This window comes from Schistocerca serialis, chromosome 2 (assembly GCF_023864345.2).
Source record: "Schistocerca serialis cubense isolate TAMUIC-IGC-003099 chromosome 2, iqSchSeri2.2, whole genome shotgun sequence".
NCBI lineage: Eukaryota > Metazoa > Arthropoda > Insecta > Orthoptera > Acrididae > Schistocerca > Schistocerca serialis.
Window position 1 is genome coordinate 720,848,750 of NC_064639.1, and position 21,758 is coordinate 720,870,507.

At 42.6% G+C, this 21,758-nt stretch overlaps 1 protein-coding gene across 5 annotated transcripts in view; it reads right to left on the minus strand.

Annotated features, from left to right (window-relative positions):
- Nucleotides 1-21,758, minus strand: part of LOC126457911 (ankyrin-1-like) — a 188,974-nt gene that overhangs the window by 107,712 nt on the left and 59,504 nt on the right. For 3 of the 5 annotated variants that reach the window (XM_050094596.1, XM_050094591.1, XM_050094592.1), the window contains exons 3-4: nucleotides 21,493-21,758; nucleotides 5,884-6,210 (exon numbers count right to left, since the gene is read on the minus strand). The exon at nucleotides 21,493-21,758 is cut by the window's right edge and continues 319 nt beyond it. In XM_050094596.1, the coding sequence (XP_049950553.1) occupies nucleotides 5,884-6,210; nucleotides 21,493-21,758 (593 nt within the window). The remainder of the gene's footprint in view (nucleotides 1-5,883; nucleotides 6,211-21,492) is intronic. The other 2 variants (XM_050094594.1, XM_050094593.1) reach the window with 2 other exon arrangements.

Here is a 21,758-nt window from a genome sequence, read left to right on the forward strand (position 1 = left end):
TGCCTTACGCTTCAGGCACCCTAAAGGGCGAGGTATCGTGTTTTCTGCCGCAGAAACAATTGTTGTAGTCACCTGCTCAACCATAACATCGATGTTACCATGTGGGGGAGATTCAACAGTGACAGCAGAGGTGAAAGATTCCCAGTCCACCTTGTTTAAAGCCCATCTGGGCAGGCGTCCGTGGGCCTGATGCCGGGGCAGTGACAGGAAGATGGGGAAGTGGTCACTACCACACAGGTCGTCATGTGCTCTCCAGTGGATAGATGAGAGAAGTCCTGGGCTGCAAATTGATAAATCAATGGCTGAGTAACTACCATGAGCCACACTGAAATGTGTGACGTCCCAGTGTTTAAGAGGCAGAGGTCGAACTGAGACAATAAAGTTTTGACATCTCTGCCTTGGCCAGTAAGCGCAGTGCCACCCCACAAGGGGTTATGGGCGATAAAATCTCCCACAAGTAGGAACGGTTTGGAGAGTAGATCAATTAGTGCAGCTAATACATTCATCTGGAGGAAGCTATACATTGCAGGCAGTTATTTCCTGCACTGTCCTTACTGTGACAGCCACAGCTTCAAGAGGGGTTTGAAGGGGCACAGTTTCACTACAGACTGAGTTCAGGACATAAATGCAAACTCCACCTGGCACTCGATTATAGTTGCCACGGTTCGTGTAATATCCCTTATAGTTGTGGAGCACTGGGGTCTGCATTGTCAGGAACCAGGTTCCCTGGAGGGCAATGCAAAAAGCAAGTGTAAAGCTTAACAGCTGCCATAGCTCAGCCAGGCGGTGGAAAAACTGCCACAGTTCCACTGGAGGATGACATCATCGTGAGACTGGGAAGGAATGGAACATTCAATGAGGCAGGTTACGCCTCATGGTCACCTGCTGCCACTGACTTGTTACCTGAGCAGGCTATATCCATTGTGTCTGAGGGTCCAGCGAGATCTAGGTCCTCAGCAGATGCCAGAATCTCCACACCACCCGCAGACGCAGGCAGAGCTTGTAGGTACCAGTGGTGTGGGTGCCACTGCAATTCCCTTGGTCTTGGGGATCTTCTTTTTGGATTTTTCATGCTGCTCCTTGAGTTTCCCTGGCTGGAAGGACTTCACTGATGCAGTCTCCAGGACTAAGGATGAGTGTGAAGCCCTACAACCAGCTGCTTTTGAGCTCTTCAGCCACTGGCGGGTGTCATCTTTCCCACTAGCAGAAACCTGGGAAGGGAGTGACCCAAGGGACCCCATCCAAGCAAGAGGAGCTGAAGAAGTTGTACACTTCTCTGGCTTAGAAGTGGGGACAGACATTCCTGGTGGTTGGGGGGATGTTGCTCCTGAAGTAGATGGTGCAGGAGCAACATGGAGGGAAGTGCCACCCACCATCAAGGGGGAAGGTGCAGTCTTCCAGCTCTGAGAGGTGACTGGGTTGGTGGAGCACACAATTCCAGTTATGTTAGGCTAGGATATGTTTCACAAAAATGCATACCTCTGCCTCCTATCAGATTAATTTTGTTTGTTATCCTGTTTTCCCACCAGAAAACTATTGCTGTTGCATGTATTTTTACATGTGTTGCACAACTGTTTCATACGTTCCTGCCACCTGGGTTGCTGGATGTCGATTCTTTAAGCTGCACCTCTTATCAATGTGAGGGTTCAAGATGAAACAACTCACTACACATCACTCCACTCTACTAACAACTTATACAACTTATGTAATCTATACCAATGTTAAAACCTTTGTAATAAAAGAACTTTTATGAAAAGAAACCCTCCCATTGATTTGATAATTCCTTGTTTTCCAAGCAACAAAAATTGAAATTAACTATGAAACACACTCAAACAAAATGATAAACTACACTACTGGCCATTAAAATTGCTACACCACGAAGATGATGTGCTACAGATGTGAAATGTAACTGACAGGAAGAAGATGCTGTGATATGCAAATGATTAGCTTTCCAGAGCATTCACACAAGGTTGGCAGTGGTGGCAACACCTACAACGTGCTGACATGAGGAAAGTTTCCAACCAATTTCTCATACACAAACAGCAGTTGACCGGTGTTGCCTGGTGAAACGTTGTTGTGAGGCCTCGTGTAAAGAGGAGAAAAGCGTACGTACCACCACGTTTCCGACTTTGATAAAGATCGGATTGTAGCCTATCGCAATTGCGGTTTATCATATCACGACATTGCTGCTCGCACTGGTCGAGATCCAATGACTGTTAGCAGAAAATTGAATCGGTGGGTTCAGGAGGGTAATACGGAATGCCGTGCTGGATCCCAACGGCCTCGTATCACTAGCAGTCGGGATGACCGGCATCTTATCCGCATGGCTGTAACGGATCGTGCGGCCACGTCTCGATCCCTGAGTCAACAGATGGGGATGTTTGCAACACAACAACCATCTGAATGAACAGCTTGACGACGTTTGCAGCAGCATGGACTATCAGCTTGGAGACCATGGCTGCGGTTACCCTTGTCGCTGCATCACAGACAGGAGCACCTGCGATGGTGTACTCAATGACGAACCTGGGTGCACAAATGGCAAAACGTCATTTTTTCAGATGAATCCAGGTTCTGTTTACAGTATCATGATGGTCGCATCCATGTTTGGCGACATCGCGGTGAACGCACATTGGAAGCGTGTATTCGTCATCGCCATACTGGCGTATCACCCGGCGTGATCGTATGGGGTGCCATTGGTTACACATCTCGGTCACCTCTTGTTCACATTGACTACCCTTCATTCGATCCCTGCAAAACCCTACATTTCAGCAGGATAATGCACGACCGCATGTTGCAGGTCCTGTACGGGCCTTTCTGGATACAGAAAATGTTCGACTGCTGCCCTGGCCAGCACAGTCTCCAGATCTCTCACCAATTGAAAACGTCTGGTCAATGGTGGCTGAGCAGCTGGCTCATCACAATACACCAGTCACTACTCTTGATGAACTGTGGTATCGTGTTGAAGCTGACTGGGCAGCTGTACCTGTACACGCCTTGCAAGCTCTGTCTGACTCAATGTCCAGGCATACCAAGGCCGTCATTACGGCCAGAGGTGGTTGTTCTGGGTACTGATTTCTCATGATCTATGCACCCAAATTGCAAGAAAATGTAACCACATGCCTGTTCTAGTATAATATATTTGTCCAATGAATACCTGTTTATCATCTGCATTTCTTCTTGGTGTAGCAATTTTAATGGCCAGTAGTGTACATTCTGAGTGAACCTTCACCACAGTCTGAATAATTAAAAAAATTGTCTCAAACCAAACAAAAATCATCACCCTGTACAAACTTCATATATGAACACTGGAACTTACTCATTACAAAATACGTAATAAATGGTAATGTATGTAAAATGATGGAATGTTTTTTGAGTTTGAAGGATCCTTTCATGCTTTTACCTGATTTCCGTAACACTTTACTAAATGGTGGAGCAGCATAAAGGAACTTTCAGACCACTGTGAAAGATAGATTTGATCTCACAAGTAGACAAATAGACAGCAGTTGTAATTAATTCTGCATACATATTTAAAACAATCACTGTGTAATTCACTGGTGTATTTAACATACTGAAGTTATTATGTAAGCCCATCTTATTTGCTTTCTGTCATGAATCGTGATTATATCAGCTTTTAATGCACATGTAAAAAATGATCAATAATCCTGTATTTGATGATATTCCTAGCCATACCATTTCATGTTCACAAAAGAAAAAAATCAAATTAAAGAAAATATTAAAGAAAATAAAAAAAATATTATTTAGCATTAATGAATATATATATATATATATATATATATATATATATATATATATATATATATATATATATATATATATATATATATATATATATGACTGTTTAGTGAAGTGAGTGAAACCAGAATGATTTATTTACTGAGGGACTATCTTGGAACTCCAAACCAGTTGCAGATTGAAATCTAACAGCTTACAGGAGCAACAAAAATTTGATTTTCAATGTTTTGTGTGATTATTGGCCAAATTTAAGAATTTAAAATGCTGTCACAATCTGCTGATTAAGAGACTTAATCGTATGTTAAAAGTTTAACACAATAAGACAAGTATTACAGTTAGAAACTGTGTGTGTGTCTTGAGTTAGCATAGCTCACAGCATACAAATACACGACTTTTATTCATCCAGTTTTTGAGAATGAGAGCACTTAGCGACTCCGAACGAATTTTAAACATAATTTCAAACCTTTATGAAACTTTTCCTTGCTGACACTCCCACAAAATGATGAAAGGAAAAAAGTTTATCACTTACTACATTTTTACTGTTTGTACAATAAAAATTTAGCACCAGACATGATTTTTTTGTTTATTGCTTCTTTACTAGCATCTCTATCCGAAACACATTTTTGCAGGCAGTATCCACATGTACCACTGAATATACTTGCAAAATTATACCACTATACAATACAGTTAGGAAATATGACGTCACAGACATTTTGATGTATGAAAAACTAGCTTCAGCTTAAAATAATGCGCAGCGAAACTTCAAAATCTGGCATGAAATTTTTTTTATTACTTCTTTACTACTAACTCTATTCACAACTCATTTCGCAAACAGTATCTACAAATATCACTGAATGGACTTAAAAAATTACATTATTGTACAACACATACTTCTGGAAATATGACATCATAATCATCGAAATGCATAAAAAACTAGCTTTTGCTTAATGCAGAGTGTGCAAATTACCAACACTATATTTATCCTGTGTTTCATAATAAGATCACTTTAGTGACTTCCAACAAACTTTTAAGTGTAATTTCAAACCTTTCCCAAATTTATCCTCACTTACATACCTAATGTCAAAAATGTAATACTTCAACACATTTGTGAAGCAATCAGATGTTTGAAGCTGTTTTATACATGGGGGGTTCGAGTCTTTGAAGAATAGGTGGTTTATTAAAAATCGAATGCACAGAACAACGGGTAGGAGTAAATGGACAGACACACACGGGGAAAGGGAGATGGATAAAGCAGGTGGAAAATGTCAAGTAGTGGTGGACAGGTGGAAAAGGAAGATGGGTAGACAGAGATGAAAAGAGAGAGGGGAAAAACAATAGGGTCAGAGGGAGGGGGAATAATGATATGGTGGGGTGAAGGAGATAGAGATAGAGATAGAGAGAGAGAGAGAGAGAGAGGAGGAGGACATGAAGAGAGAGATAGAGTGGGGAGGAGGAGACACACAGACAGAGGAGGGAGGATGAGGTGGACACAGAGAGGTTGAGGAGGAGGTGTGTGCAATGTATCTGCCCAACACATATGTGGGTGAAGCTGTGGGGAAAAGATTAGTTACATTTACATGACTATTTTCCATGGCCATTCTGCTGTCATTCATTAGAAGAAGAACATGTAGGGATACTTGAACCTGCTTACAAAATATACACTGAAATTAATTATCAGAATTTGTTTCAAAAATACTCTTCTTATTCAATGCAAAAGTTAGTTTAAATGTCGAGAAACAGTAAAATTTTCAGTCACTGAATAGCCACTGTCAACAGGAAAAATTTGCTGGTAATGATGGATATAAACAACATTTTAGAACAGTCTGTGACCATGTCTTGAGAGTTAAGTAATCTTATGCACTTCCTCTAAAAAATATTGAAAGGAATGGAACTCTTGCAGACACAGACAAGTAAAATCTGCACCACTTGATAACAAGGAAGTTTCAATAATTCACTAGATTGACATTATGAAAAAACTGCAAATTAATTATGGCCAGAAAAACTGCATGATCAGTGGGCTAGTTAATAGAAATCAATTATTATGAATATTTTCTGATAACCAACAATATCGATTCAATCCACTAGATTTAACACTCTTTCAAAAGAATACAAATTTAATGACATACTTACCATGAATTTCTTCAATGTTGACTTTAGCACCATGTTCAACTAGGACACGCACAACTTGATCACGGCGACGTAACACTGCTAACATCAGTGGGGTGCGATCTGATGCATCAAGTGCATCAACATTTGCTCCATGCTCCAGTAAAACACGTACAAAGTTCGTAAAGCCTCTTGAAGCTGCAATGTGCAATGCTGATGTCCTGTCACTAGTTTTGCGATTAACTTCTGCCCCTGAGTCAAGCAGGTGGACTGCTACAGCACTGTGCCCACGGGAAGCTGCTAGATGTAAAGGAGTGCGGTTCTCTTTGTCTCCAATATCAACACGACATCCTGAAAATATGTTGTCATAGTAATGAAATTATCACAAATGGATGCTATTCCTGTTTTTTTTAATGTAATTCATACATTAGATTATTACACACATGAAACAGGAGTAAGCCAGAATCTAAAACAAATTCATTCTGATTCTGTAACATATTTGTATCATCTCAAATGCTCTCTCTCTCTCTCTCTCTCTCTCTCTCTCTCTCTCTCTCTCTCTCTCTCTCCCCCCCTCCCTCCCCCCCCCCCCCCCCCCACCCTCTCTCTCTTCTCAGTGGTCACAGGCCCTGTTGACCACGCGCTGCATCACTGATCTGCTTCCACCGCCTTTTATCTCTCACAACCTCTCGCCACCCTGCAGAAATTCCTGATGTCCTTCTCTATGTCATCTTTCCACCTTGCACAGGGTCGGCCCAATGGTCTTGTTGTCTGGAGAGTTCCTTCAAATGCTTTCTTGGTGATTCTGTTGTTTTCCATTTGAGCCACATGTCCAGCCCATTGCAGTCTCCTACTTTTTAATTTCTGGATAATAGTGGGCTGCTTTCGAATTTTCCATACACCATTCTCCAACGCAGGACCCCAGATTTTTCTCACTACTTTTCTTTCAAAAACATTCAGTTTTTCTCTTTCATTCTTTGTAAGCATCCAGCTTTCTGAACCATACAGTACTATGGGGCAGACGATAGTGTTGTATATCTTCATCTTTGTGGTGATTGACAAAGCTTTACTTTTGTGTGGGTTGCTTAGTGAATACAGACATCTTGACCCTGAGGCTATTCTTTCATTTATATCCATTGTTATGATATTTTTACTGTTGAAACGTGATCCAAGGTATTTAAACTGGAGAACTTTTCAATTTAGAAAGCTGGTCAATTTCAAAATAAGGATTTGGGTTTATGACTTGACCCCCCTTCCTTCCTCCATATACTGATTCCGTGTGTTCTACAGAATCATCTAGGTTTCAGATCAACCTTTCTTTCTTGCTCTCAGTTCATTTATGGTTGTGGTGAATCTTACTATTCCAGTAATGTTTTGTACGCCTTTTGCTATTCTAATATCAAATTGTTGCAGAAGAAGCTGAGTACACCATCACCGTGGTGTAGTGGTTATGATACTAGACTGCTGCATGGAGTGTCATGAGTTCAAAACTCGTCTGAACTGTAAAATTTTAATTTCTGTATTCAGTTCGAGTACATTCCAGAAGTATCCACAAATGTCAAGAATCATTGTACTAGAATGTTCTGTAGCTGTATATCTACCGTATGTGTTCTGACAGGAGGCAGTTCGCTCCATGCTCTTGTATGTGCAAGTGCTGAACAAATTTTCATTAAGTGAAGTCAGTGTTCGTCATTCATCTAATTACACCTTCTTCTACACGACATTCTGGTGGTATTGGAACTTGTGATAGTGCACATTATAGACGACACAGGAGCTCCCATCAGGCCACGACAGAGCCGCCATTTACATGGCGAGAAACCTTCGAGCCATATTCAACAGAATGCAATCTATTGGAGACAGAAGAAGAAGAGGACATTATGATGACAGCAACTGTGTGCCACCACATGAGACATCCTTCCGGATGCTCTGATGACGATGGCCAAGATCCAAACAAGTGGCTGAAGGTATATGAGTGTGTAGCCAAATGGGATGACACCTTCTGTTTGGCTAACGTATTTTTCTACTTGGAGGGCACTGCCAAGCAATGGTATGAGATCAACAAGAAGTTCACAAGCTGGGAAGTATTCCAGGCAGAACTGCACAAGTATTTTGACGATACACAATGACAGAATTGCAAGGCTGAAGGTAAATTTAAGTGCAGGACACAGAATCCAGGAGAAACTACAGCATCCTACATTCAAGACATCTTGGAGCTCTGTAAAATAGTGGACCCTCGAAAGGAGGAGAAAGATAAGGTTGCACATCTCATGAAGGGTGTTGCTGAGAACATGTATCAAGCCCTTCTCGCCCTTCTCCTGAAGGAGGTTTCGACAGCAGATAACTTCATAAAATGGTGCCAGTATATCGAGACAATGCATCAAAAAAGAATTACGTTTGAGCAGCTTCCAAACATTGTATTGATGTCTGTGATGGAGGAAGCAACAGATTTCACAAGTGTTCTTCATCAGATAGTGAGAGAGAAAGTTCAGAAGGCACTTGGATTGCACGGTGAGCAAAAAACCAAGATGCTTCAAGAGGTCATATGGGAGGAAGTGGAACAGACATTGAACTCAATCTCTCATCCTTCGCTTCCCTTTAAAATGGCGAAAAAGTTGAAACCCAGGTGAAGTTATGTTCCTACAATGCGCATGTGGAACCTGTTTGGGCATCAAGGAAGACTGACGTCTGGAGGACCCAGGACAACCACTGCGGACGACCGGGACATGTGGTGCACTACTGTCGATAAGGTGGTGGATATTTGATGACACCCACGCTGGAAGACAGCAGACTAATATTAGCTGACACCAACTCTGGGACGACAAAGATGAACAAGAAGATGTGGGTGCAGCATGACGTAGGTCACCATTGCCGCAAGCTAGCCGCTGGAGAGGACACTCCCCAACACGCCGATCAAGGTCTCCATCACCCTTTAGAAGCTCCAGCTGATCACCTACCTGCTGCAACCTGGAAAAATAAAGGGTGCGACCTTCCTTGGAGATGAGGCCACTGAAGAGAAACATCCTCCACCACTGATCACTACAAAAATGATAGAAAACTATATCGATATCCTCATGGATGGCTGACCAGCGCAAGCTCTTGTGGACTCTGGAGCATCATATTCAGTCATTTAGGCGAAGTACCGTCACCAGTTGCACAAAACCGTATTTGTCAACAACAAAACATCTCTGCTGAAGGTGGCCAATGGGAGGATCGTGCTATAGTTTCAACTAAGCGCGATCCGCGGCGAAAAAGAGCTTCCGGTCCGCCATTGCTGTTTTTGTCCGCTCAACTTCCTGCCGCGCCCAGTCTTATCTCTGACGCACATCTGCTATGTAGGCAGCAGCATGCTCATTTGACTCGAGGCAGCTGCATGAAGCACACAGCCATGCCGTACTAGGTTGTCTGAAGGGGGCTAAGTTTTTCTCAACCATGGACATGTACTTGGGATACTGGCAGATCGAAGTAGATGAGGCTGATGGTGAGAAAACTGTATTCATCACCCCTGAGGGCCTCTACGAGTTTAAGGTAATGCCGTTTGGTTTGTGTAACGCACCAGCAACTTTTGAACGGATGATGGATGATATTCTAAAATACCTGAAGTGGATGATGAGAGAAAATGATGAAGAATGACATCATACAGCCTTCGCAGAGCCCATGGTCGTCATCAGTGGTTCTCATCAGGACGAAAGATGGCAGTTGGCGCTTTTGTGTTTATTACAGGACAAGATAACTAAAAAGGACGTTTACCCTCTTCCACGAATTGACAATACACTAGGTTGTCTGAAGGGGGCTAAGTTTTTCTCAACCACAGCCCTTAGAATTCATCATCTTACACAAGTGTAGTCATGACGTCATTCTCGGATGGGACTTTTTGAAAGCTTCTCAGGCAATTATAGACTGTGGTCACTCGAAGATTATGCTAAACGAGATGAGATACTGTGGACAGGAAGATGCACATCCGAGTGTGTGGAGACTATGTGTGCTGGATGAAGTGACCATTCCTGAAGTCAGCGCAAGAAAGGTAACTGTCATGTGTCATGCCATGCATCAACCCATGGATCTTGTAGTGGAATGTAAGAGAAGCATACCACTGAAGAATAACTTGGTTATCCCAACCTCTGTTGTCTCGTTTAAGAACATATTCGGTGAATTGTGGATAGTTAACTGTCGCCGAGAACCACAGATCCTTCCGAGATGCATGTGCATTGCAAATGCTGAGCTGTTAATTGCAGAACAGCTGAATGTCATAGAAACCTCCCATGTCGAGTCTGTGGGTGAAATTAGCGCTACCACTATGAGACAAGAACTTCTAGCTCGACTATCACCAGATCTCACTAAGGAACAACAGAACAAGCTACTTGCCATTCCTCAAGAATTATCTGAATGCTTCAATCCACAGGTGAAGGGCAAATAAGACAAATCGACGGTGAAGCACTGGATTAGCACTGGAGACCATCAACCAATAAGCTAGAGAGAATACCGTGTGTCAGCAACAGAACGTCGAATAATTCACGACGAGGTAGAGAAAATGATGAAGAATGACATCATACAGCCTTCGCAGAGCCCATGGTCGTCAACAGTGGTTCTCATCAGGACAAAAGATGGCAGTTGGCGCTTTTGTGTTTATTACAGGACAAGATAACTAAAAAGAACGTTTACCCTCTTCCACGAATTGACAATACACTAGATTGTCTGAAGGGGGCTAAGTTTTTCTCAACCATGGACATGTACTTGGGATACTGGCAGATCGAAGTAGATGAGGCTGATGGTGAGAAAACTGTATTCATCACCCCTGAGGGCCTGTTTGAGTTTAAGGTAATGCCGTTTGGTTTGTGTAATACACCAGCAACTTTTGAACGGATGATGGATAATATTCTAAAATACCTGAAGTGGATGATGTGTCTGTTATTTAGATGACAGTATAGAGTTCTCAAAGACATTTGATGACTGAGGGCCATTCTTAAGTGTCTCCAACAAGGCGGACTGAAACTTAATCCAAGAAAGTGTCTCTTTGGAGCAAAAGAAATCAAAATACCTGGACACCTTACGTCAAACGAAGGTGTGTGTGGCCAGACCAAGAAAAGGTGAGATCTATAACGGAATTTCCTATTCCTAAAAGTATTAGAGATATGAGAAGCTTCCTCAGATTATGTTCTTATTGCCATTGTTTTATCAAAGACTTTTGTATCAAAGCCAGGCCACTCCAAGAGTTGTAAAAGCCAATGCTAAATTTATCTGGGGTGGTACTCAACAAGATTCTTTCGATGTGCTGCGAAAAGCTCTGACGACTGACCCTGTACTTGGTCTGTATGATGAGAAAGCACCTACAAAACTACACACAGATGCCAGTGGGTATGGGATCGGTGCCGTTCTGGTGCAAATTTCATATGGATATGAGAAGGTTACAGCCTATGCTTCTAAGACACTTACAAAAGCCGAGAGAAACTACTCAACTACAGAAAGAGAATGTCTTGCTGTGATCTGCGCCATGTGCAGATTTTGCCAGTATCTCTATGGAAGGCCAATCACAGTTGTTACAAACCATCATTCACTTTGTTGGCAGACAGGTCTTAAGGATCCAACAGGATGACTTCCCAGGTGGTCACTACGTCTTCAACAGTATGACGTTACCATAGTGTAGAAAAGTGGAAGAAACCATAAAGATGCCGACTGTCTCTCAAGAAACCCTGAGCAAGACCATCAAGACTTTGATGAAGATAGTGACTGTCTCGCAGCACTCCAGGATCTCTCTGCTGAGCAGAAGAAGGCCGCCAAGATATCTCAAATTATGCTTGCCTTAAATTGGTCAGAGGATGTGAAAGGACAATTTAAGATAGTTAATGGATTACTTTGCAAGAAAAACTTTGATCCGTTTGGAAAGAGGTGGCTACCAGTGATTCCTAAATACATGAGCTTAGATGTTCTCCAGAAATTCCATGACACATCTGAGGCCGGAAATTTAGGATTTATTAAGACATACAATGGAATCCGCAAGAGATTTTTCTGGCCAGGTTTATTTAGGAGTCTTCATCACTATGTGTCGCACTGTCGAGAGTGCCAGAGGAGAAAAACAGTTCCTCAGAAACCACCTGGCCGACTCATACCAATTCCACCATCCGAAACGCCATTCCAGTGTGTTGGGATTAACCTCCTTGGATGATTTCCAACATATGCTAGTGGCAATAGATGGATTATTGTTTTCACTGATTATCTGACATGCTACGCCATTACAAAAGCCGTTGAAACAGCCGAAGCATTCGAGGTAGCCAAATTCATCATAGAAGACACTGTCTTAAGACACGGAGCCCAAGGTAGTTAATTACGGATCGAGGGAAAGTTTTTCAATCGAATCTAGTGACAGAGATAAACTGTCGGTGCAACATCACTCATTACATGATGACTGCCTGCCATCTGCAAACTAAAGGGCTTACTGAATGCCTTAATAAGACCTTGGTCGGCATGCTATCAATGTTCATCAATGTTGAGCAGAGAAACTGGGATGAGGTGCTACCTTTCATGACATTTGCCTACAACACCGCCAAACAAGACACCACAGGATTTACACAATTTTTCCTGGTTCATGGGCGTGAGGCAACAACAATGATGGACACTGTGTTTCGGTTACATTCCGATGATGTGGACAACGACTACATCAGCCAGGTGTTAACCAGAGCTGAGGAAGCTCAGCAGTTACCTCGACTCCACACACTGCAGGATCAAGAAAATGATCGCCGAAGGTATGACGTGAGCCACCGCCCTGTTGTCTACCAGCCTGGTGACCTCGTCTGGATCTTCACTTCTGTTCTGCTTTCTCTGAGAAGGTCAGGTGCTACTTTGGACCTTATAAGGTTGTAAGACAGTTGTCTGACGTCACTTACGAAGTTGAAGATTTCGACCCTGGCACAAGACGACAAAAGATCAGAGATATGGTCCACGTCCTTCGAATGAAGCCTTATAAGGATCCTGCAACACAGGGTAAATTCGAAGCTCCAGTGACAGGCAACAAACGGAAAGGTGACGAAGAGCGTAGCAGCAAAGGAAGTTCTAATAAGATCACCGTCAGTGCGAACTTCAGTCATTGAGAGTCAGAGTATGCAGGACCGATGACTCGTTCCTGGACTAGGAGGACGTAACACCGAGACTCTGTTCTCTTAAGGAGGGAGCAATGTTACAGAAGAAGCTGAGTAGCACAGTCACTGTGGTGTAGTGGTTATGATACTAGTCTATTGCAAGGAAGGTCACGAGTTCAAAACTTACCTGAACTGTAAAATTTTAATTTCTATATTCAGTTCGAGTACATTCTAGAAGTATCCACAAATGTCAAGAATCAATGTACTGGAATGTTCTGTAACTGTATATATAGTGTATATGTTCTGGCTGGAGGCAGTTTGCTCTGCGCTCTTGTATGTGCAAGTGCTGAATAAATCTTCATTAAGTGAAGTTAGTGTTCATCATTCATCTAATTACACCTTCTTCTAAGTGACAAGGTTAATCACAGTTCAGAAATTGTAGTGCAATGTTCGGTTATCTTTCAAAAGTTTTACTGTTGCCATAATTTACTAAGTATTTATTTAAAACAAACACAAATCTGACTCATGTTCATGTACCAAACTACATGGAATGTAAGATCCTTAATATCAACCTTATAATTTTTATTTTATTAGAGGTTCAGTTGACTCCCAATAACAACAGGGTTCTAACACATGGAATGAGTTAACCTATTAAAAAAGAATTACAATCTATACATAAAAATCAATTATTGCATGTATGAAAGATCAATACTTGTGAATGGCTTGACTGATTTCTTTTCGGTGAGTTCGTAATTTTCAAGGCAAAGTTTTTATGAAAGAAAATTTTTGGAAAATCCACTGAAAAAGTCAGAAATTTGGATGGTATATTTGTTTGAAAATCTAAATGAAAGAAATGTTATGGTCGGTTTGACAGTTCTGCTGTCACACGTTTTCATAACATAAAAAATTCAACATCACACGCTGATATTTTGCAAAAAAGAATACAACTGAAAGTGATATTTCAGTGTGTTATCATTGGTGATCATATCTTTGGTGCATTGATAGCAAAGACTGAAATGATGTCAGTTCATGGTAATTGGTGTGTTGTAAACATTTAATTGATTTCAGTTCGTGTTGATTTCTTTGGAAAAAAATGACACCATTGGGGCACTGAAATATTGGGTGGCATATGGGCAACACAGGCCAACTACATGATCGCTAAGTCCACAAGACTGACAAAGAGCATATACTGTGCTTGAAGGAAAATCAAATTCTGTCAAGTCCACCAAATATGTTTGCACGTACATCACAAAAGGATGCAATGTGACAGGGTTTTGTATTGCAGCTCCTGATTCCAATTCTGAAGTTTTGCAATATTAAATGTAAATTTATGTCAGCAGCAATGAGGAAGTTTGGAGAATCTTTTCATTCTCCATACATGGACATTATCACACTGTTGTCCATTTAACTGTGCATCTGGAGGAGGAACAAAGAGTTTACTTCACGGCAGCACATGCAGTCAGAGACCTGAATGACGATCAGTGACAATGCTGACAAGCATCCATTTGCAGTAACACTGCTTTACTTGGAGATGTCAAGATGTTTCACATGGGATGCAACACCAAAAAAATTCAAATGATGCAAACATGGGAAGCCTGTTACTGGACACATGAATGTATATTCAACTGATGTGCTGGGGTGCATTTACACAAAATGATTCTAATGGCTCTGAGCACTATGGGACTTAACATCTGAGGTCATCTGTCCCCTAGAACTTAGAACTACTTAAACCTAACTAACCTAAGGACATCACACACATCCATGCCTGAGGCAGGATTCAGACCTGTGACCGTTGCAGTCGCGCGGTTCAAGACTGAAGCGCCTAGAACCGCTCGGCCACATTGGCCAGCCCGCATTTACACAGTTCATCCAAGTACCGACGAATGTTTTTACCCATGTTTGTCATTGGTTAATTTTTGTGAATGGTGAGTTGCACACAGTAACTGGGAAGCCTGTCAGTTTTTTCATTTGCTCGAGGACGACATTCATTGGGATTATATACTCACTGACGCTGTTACTTTGTCTGCTGCGCATCAAATTCAAGCACTTTTTGCCATCAACAATTCAACATGTTTTCCATCAAATCCACTCTATTTGTGGAATAAGCACAAAGACAATATGCCCGAAGACATTCTGCATCAAGTGCACACAAGAATAGTGAATCCCAAGCTTGAATTCTGCAAAGAGATCTCCAATGACATGCTGATTTCTATAGAGGATTTGTGCCTGATGCTGTCTGGCAAGATGCTGCATGAATTAACAATGCTAGTGCCGAACCGCCCCATGCAAAATGCATTCAATCTAGAAACTGAACGAGAATGGCAATATGATTGAGATGCTTTAAGCCAATCAGTGCGAACATAGGTCCTACTTTTGAATCAGCAGCAGAAAAATGCATATGACAGGCTGATGCAGTAGTCAATGACACATACAAAGGAATTTTCTTCCTCGATGTACCTGGTGGAACTGATAAAACGTTCCGAATTTCACTGATTTTAGCTTTGATATGTGCACAAAGTCAAATACCACAGGCTGTAGCATCATCTGGGATCAATGACACATTGTTAGGATGAACAGCTCATTCTGCATTCAAACTACCACTGAATTAGCAAATAACATATGGACCAACAGGCAACATTGCCAAAAATTCAGCAATGGCAAAATTACTACAGAATGGCAAAATAGTAATTTGGGGTGACTGTACTACGACACACAAATGAGCACTGGGGGCACTCAATCGAACACTGTGAGATCTGTGAAATAATCTGAACCTTTCAGGAGGTACAATGATTTTGCTGGCTGGCAATTTTTCACCAATTTTCTGAATTTCAACAGCTTCTGATGAAATAAACACTTGCTTGAAGTCAATTACTGTGTGTTAATGATGAATATGAGAGTTGCGTTACAAAATTATGGGTGGACGGAAGTGTTTTCCAGCAATTATTAGACAATGAAAATGGAAAATTCTGGCTGAAGCTTCCACTGGCCTCACTTCATTTCCACCTATTTTTTGTCAATTCACAACTTTGAAAGAAGAACTTATCATGAAATTGTTCCTGAATATTGCTACAAATTAGAAAAACCATGTTTGATTGAGTGAACGAGCAATTTTGGCATTGAAAAAAAGGATGTAGACCATTTGAACATAGAAGTTCAAAGTCAAATTGCTGGCCAATTATATTCATTTAATTTGATCAATTCCATTACTGATCCAGATGAAGTCATCAACCATCCAACTGAATTCCTAAATTATTGAATTTGCAAGGAATGCCACTGCACAATTTTCTGCTCAAGGTCAGCTCAGTGATAATCATTTTACACAATCTGAACCAACCAAAGCTGTGCAATGGAACAAGACTCACTGTTAAGAAGCTGATGAACAACATAACTGAAGAAATAATAATCCTGGCAGAGTTCAAAGATGAGGGCATTCTGATTCCAAGAATATCACTAATTCCAAATGATTTGCTGCTTCATGTTTGCCTTGAATTTGTAATGATGGTTAATAAATTGTACGCTCAATCATTGAAAATGTGTGGAATAAACCTTGAATTGCTGTGTTTTTCACATGAGCAGTTATACGTAGTGTGCTTGAGAGTCACTAAACCACTAGCACTACACTATTCACTTTCTCTCTGGACAGAAAGATGAAAACTATTGTTCACCAGCAAGCGTTGCAATGAACGCATTAAGAACACCAAGAAATCATCGTGAAAACAATGAATTTCGATTTATCTCATGTCAATAATTTCATGATCTTACTGCAATTGTTTTGTTTCAATTCACGCAAATTCAAGGAAAGATGGATAATGGGAGGAGGGTGGAGGAGAAGAGCAACAGAGAGAGGGAGAAGAAGGAGATTAGGATGAATATTCAATTCCCATCAATTGCGAAGCAATGCAGGCTTTGCTAAAACAATGAGAGATTTTTAATTTCATCCATGTGAAATGTGTGGTCTTAAGTTTTCCCTGTCAATCAACTGTCTGTGTCATTCTTGGTAGCCTATCTGTGTGCAGTCATTGATGAAACAATATTTCAGTAGTGTGCCTTGCTGTCATCTTCAGGTGATACCAGCAGAATGAGTGTCCTTGTTACAACATCCTCCCCACAAATACCTAAGACTCCTTTCAAACCAGCTGACTATTGACAAATAAAGGTCCCTTTCATCACTCAACACCTCTCGTAACAATTTGTCATCGACTACCCATCAGCTTCGAATACTTTTGGCCTGGATGCATTCCAACTGTTTGGCTTTTCAATTCCGATGAAGCTAAGGTTATTTCCATGGCTGTTTCTTTGCAGTACTTGGACGATCTGTGCTCAGCTTTTGCATCGTTGTTTGCAACGGATCTTGAATGTGCTTTGCAATTTCAGGTGCACATCACACTTTGGCCGGACATGCAGCCTCACTTTTTCTGAGCCAGATCCCTTCCCGTGGCCTTACGGCCAGCAGTCAAGTGGGAACTTGATCGGCTCCAGGCTGCTGGCGTTCTGGAGCCTGTGACATACAGTGCCTGGATGACACCATTGGTGGTCATATGGAAACCCAGTGGGGCATTTCAGCTGTTTGGGGACTTCGGTGCTACTGTCAATGCTCAGTCCCTCGTAGACACTTACCCCATTCCCGACAGGAAGACCTTCTCACCAAGCTTGCTGGGGGAGAGTACTTTTCAAAGATCAACCTGACTGAGGCATATCACCAGTCACCCTTGGATACCGATTCCCAGAACATCTTGGTCATCAACACGCCTTTCGGATTATACAAGTACAAGCACCTTCCATTTGGTGTCTCTGCAGCACTGACCATTTTCCAGCAGTTCCTGGAGCAGCTTATGCAGCCTATCCCCGCCTGTGTGAATTATGTGGATGACATCTTGGTCACTGGGCATTACCGCCAGGAACATTTGCAAAACCTCAGCACCTTATTTCATGCTCTGCAATCTGCAGGCTTACGCTGTTGGCTAGACAAGTGCTGCTTTTTTCAATCAGAAGTTGAATACTTAGGCCACTGTCTTAGCAAAGATGACATTCGCCCTTTGGGTCGTAATGTCATGGCCTTTGAGGCCCTTCCTCGTCCCAAGGACTTATCTGAACTCCAGGTGTTTTTTGGGCAAGGTTACTTATTACTTACAGTTCTTACCCCAGGCTGCCTCCATTGCTCAACCTTCAATCACATGCATTGCAAAGTGGTACCTTTTGATTGGACTCCTGTCTGTGACAAGGCTTTTCTCTGTTTAAAGGCAATACTGAAGTCCGCCCCTTGCCTTACTCCCTTCCCTCTTGGTTTGGCGGCTGATGCGTTGGCATACGGCATTGGGACCATCCTTGTGCATCGGAATGCCGATGGCTCAGAACAGCCCATTATTCATGCATCTAAGACGTTGACCCAGGCACAACAGAACTACTCCCAGATTGAAAAGGAGGCCCTGGCGATAGTGTTTGACGTCCCAGAATTTCACACCAATGTCTTTGGGGTAAAGTTCACCCTCCTGACAGACCATAAACCCTTGGTTACGCCTTTCAGAGCCCACTCCCAAGCGGATGGTTCAACGTCTCCAGTGCTGGGCTTTATTTTTACGGAATTACGCTTACACCATCCGGTATAACCAACCGTCCACCATGCTAACACAGATGCTTTGTCATGTCTCCCAGCAGGTCCCAATCCTGCGTATGACCAACAGGAGGTCCTCTACTTTCAGACTGATTCCGCCCGCTGGGATGCACTGGATGGTCTGCCTCTTATGTCTGCTTACATTGCCAAGGCTACATGCCGAGATCCTATCTTGCAGCAGGTTCTACGCTACGTGGTCCATGGGTGGCCCTCCTATATTACTTGTCGGATGCAGACTGACTTCAGCCCCTGGCGCCAACTGTCCCACAGGCTCTCCGTGGTCAATGATGTCCTTCTGTTGGCCACGGAGTTGGTTGCCCATCGAGCAGTCATTCCTCCGGATTTGCGGCATCAAGCGCTCAGTTTGTTAAACCGTGGGCACTAGGATATGTCCCGCATCAACGTTTTGGCTCACCTGCATGTGTATTGGCCTGGCATTGATGGCGATATTGACCGCCTGGTCTGCGGGTGCACTGTGTGTGCGCGTCACCAGGCAAGCCCCCTTCAGTCATTTGTACCCTGGCCTGTGCCTCGTAGGACCTGGGATTGCATCCATCTCAATTTTGCAGGCGTGTTTTTGGGGTCCATGTGGTTACTTATCGTTGATGCCTACTCAAAATACCCTTATGACGTCCACACGATGTCCACCACCATGGAGGCCACACTCATGGCCCTGGCCCAGGTTCTCGCCATTGAGGGCCTGCCTCACACATTGGTCTCCGATAATGGCCCCCAATTTACAGCATCCACCTTCCACGACTTCTGTCAGGCCAACCGTATCAAACATGATCGTAGCCCACCTTTCCACCCTTCCTCCAATGGCATGGCAGAGAGGCTTGTCCGCACATTTAAACAACAATTGGCAAAGGCGGTTGAAATGCCATCATAACCAGCTCCGCCCACCTACCCCACAGGACTCCCGCTGCCACCTCCTCCTCCACTACCTCCTTCGGGTACAGACGTGGTCCTCGAGTCGCCGCCACTGCCCCAGTTGCTGCCTCCCTGCTTGCCTGCCACCGGCCCTCCCAGCCCCCAGGTGGATCTGTGGCTCCCTCCGCCGCCCTGGTCTCTGGGTCGGCCATCATGGGCACCTCAAATGTCCCTTCCTCCCTGCCAATGGCAGTTGACGAGCCCAGGTCTTCTCCCATCCGCCAACCACGGCACAGTCCGGGGCATTTCCACCCCTACGCACAAGTTTCAGAGAGGAGGGATCTGGTACTGAGCGCAGCGGGTTTCGAATCTGCGCCAGATGGCATGGACCTTGATTACCACTAGAGATCTCTGCAGCCATCGCACTGTAAGCCATGGCTGCGTGCACTCCTGGCCCAAGTATAATGTGAGGGTGCCACTGTGGAGCATGTGGTCCCAGTGGCCAATAGCGATGTAACCTATCATGTATTTAAGTGCCTGCACCTCACTCAGTGAGGCAGTCTGATATTCGTGTGAGTCTCTAAATATCTCGCTTACAGGCATCGTGTTTACTTTGCTTGTTTCTGTGTCCAAGTGGACGTTGTTGATTTTGTGAGGTTTTCGCTCGTGACCCCATTGCTTCTTGTGTGTTGCTGTTCTTGGTGTCTTGCTCAGTCATCTGTTGTTGTGTGTGTCCATCAATTCCTGTTCGTCCCTCTTGTTGGTTCGTGGGCCGCTCCCATTCGGTACCGCCGCACTTTTGTTCATGGCCACCCCATGACCGGAACGGTCGCAGTTACAACATAAGACCTGTCCCAAAAAATGATATATCAACTCCTCTTCCATTCCCGTTACAGAATTATACGTGGATATTAGCACAAATAAGCTATCCACTTAGATTAAAGCAACCACAAAACTGTGGTCAAAGGCCAACTTGAGCACGCAATTGCAAAGAATGCTGTGCAACATAAGGTAATTGACTTCAATGGCTGATGCCATTTGGGATCTCCACCATAGCTCCTACTTTCCTGAACAGTGCAGATGGAAAATCTTCCAGCAACATATCCTTCATACCCATAGCCTCAAGGGCTCTATATCCACTCATGCCAGTCCTCTTCGTGCCACTCCCTTCCTCTCCTATCCTCTCCGGGTCACATTTCACCCCTGTCCTTGACAGCAACCTCTAACTCCTCACAGGTTTTCTACTCTACCATAGTTCATTCAATAGAACATTTTCTTAACTATATACCTCCTCCCTGTCTCTAGATTCAAGTACTCAGATTTTTTCTTCCACTTGATAAGTACTGAGCTATCCTAATTAATGTATTACATTGTTTTTCACTTAAATCAGTTTAATCATAGACAGAGTATAATGCAAATATAAATTAAAACCAAGCTTGCAAACTGGCAGCCTAAATTCATTAAGAAAATGTATCATTTTGTACACTACTTGAATGTTCCATATAGCACTAAGATATCCGGGAAATGATACTTTCATTATTAAAATAAATAAATGACACAGATTTCTCACACATATAGATGGAAATGATAAGAGTATCTATGATTGCCTGGAATAAAAAAAGAAAAAAAATGTTGCCCTAATTCCATTTGAAAGTTTTAATGCATAACTTTTATCAATGCTGGCAGAACATCCCTGTCCTTGTTTTGGTCTAAAGAAAGTAAAACAGAAGATACTCTATAGTCCAAAAAATTTCCCTGGTTCTGGAATTTAAGTAACAGGCATAGCTCATTAAAAGCATTAAGAACTGAATAGCAGTCTCTAGTTTCCAAATATGAGATGTGACAAACAAAGATAGAGAGTAATAAGAATAAAAAGAAAGTTTTTTATATGTAATACAACATGATGAAAGAGTTTTTTTCTGAATGTAATTCTATCAGTTTTTTTTTTTACAATAAAAAGTATCAATTAATGAAAGAAGAGCCGCCATGCCTTGAAATTTTTTTTACTTGGTTTAACTAGATGGATAAATTCATTTAAACTGTAACATAAATCAATTACAAAGTATTACAATGACCTCATACCAGCAGCAGTAAGTAGTAAAACAGCATCTTCATGACCTTGTTCTGCAGCATAATGCAGAGCACAGCGACTGTAGTAATCCTGGTGATTTACATCACAACTATGTGGTATGTCATACATTGTGCTAGTTCTGTCAAGTATACCAGCATACCACATGTAAAGTCTACTCCAATGTTCCTCATCTTTATCAGGAGGCCCTGGAGCAGTTGCTGACATCTCTGGATCCCATTCTAGTGCATCCATGCCTTCAGGAGTGCGAACCTCTGCT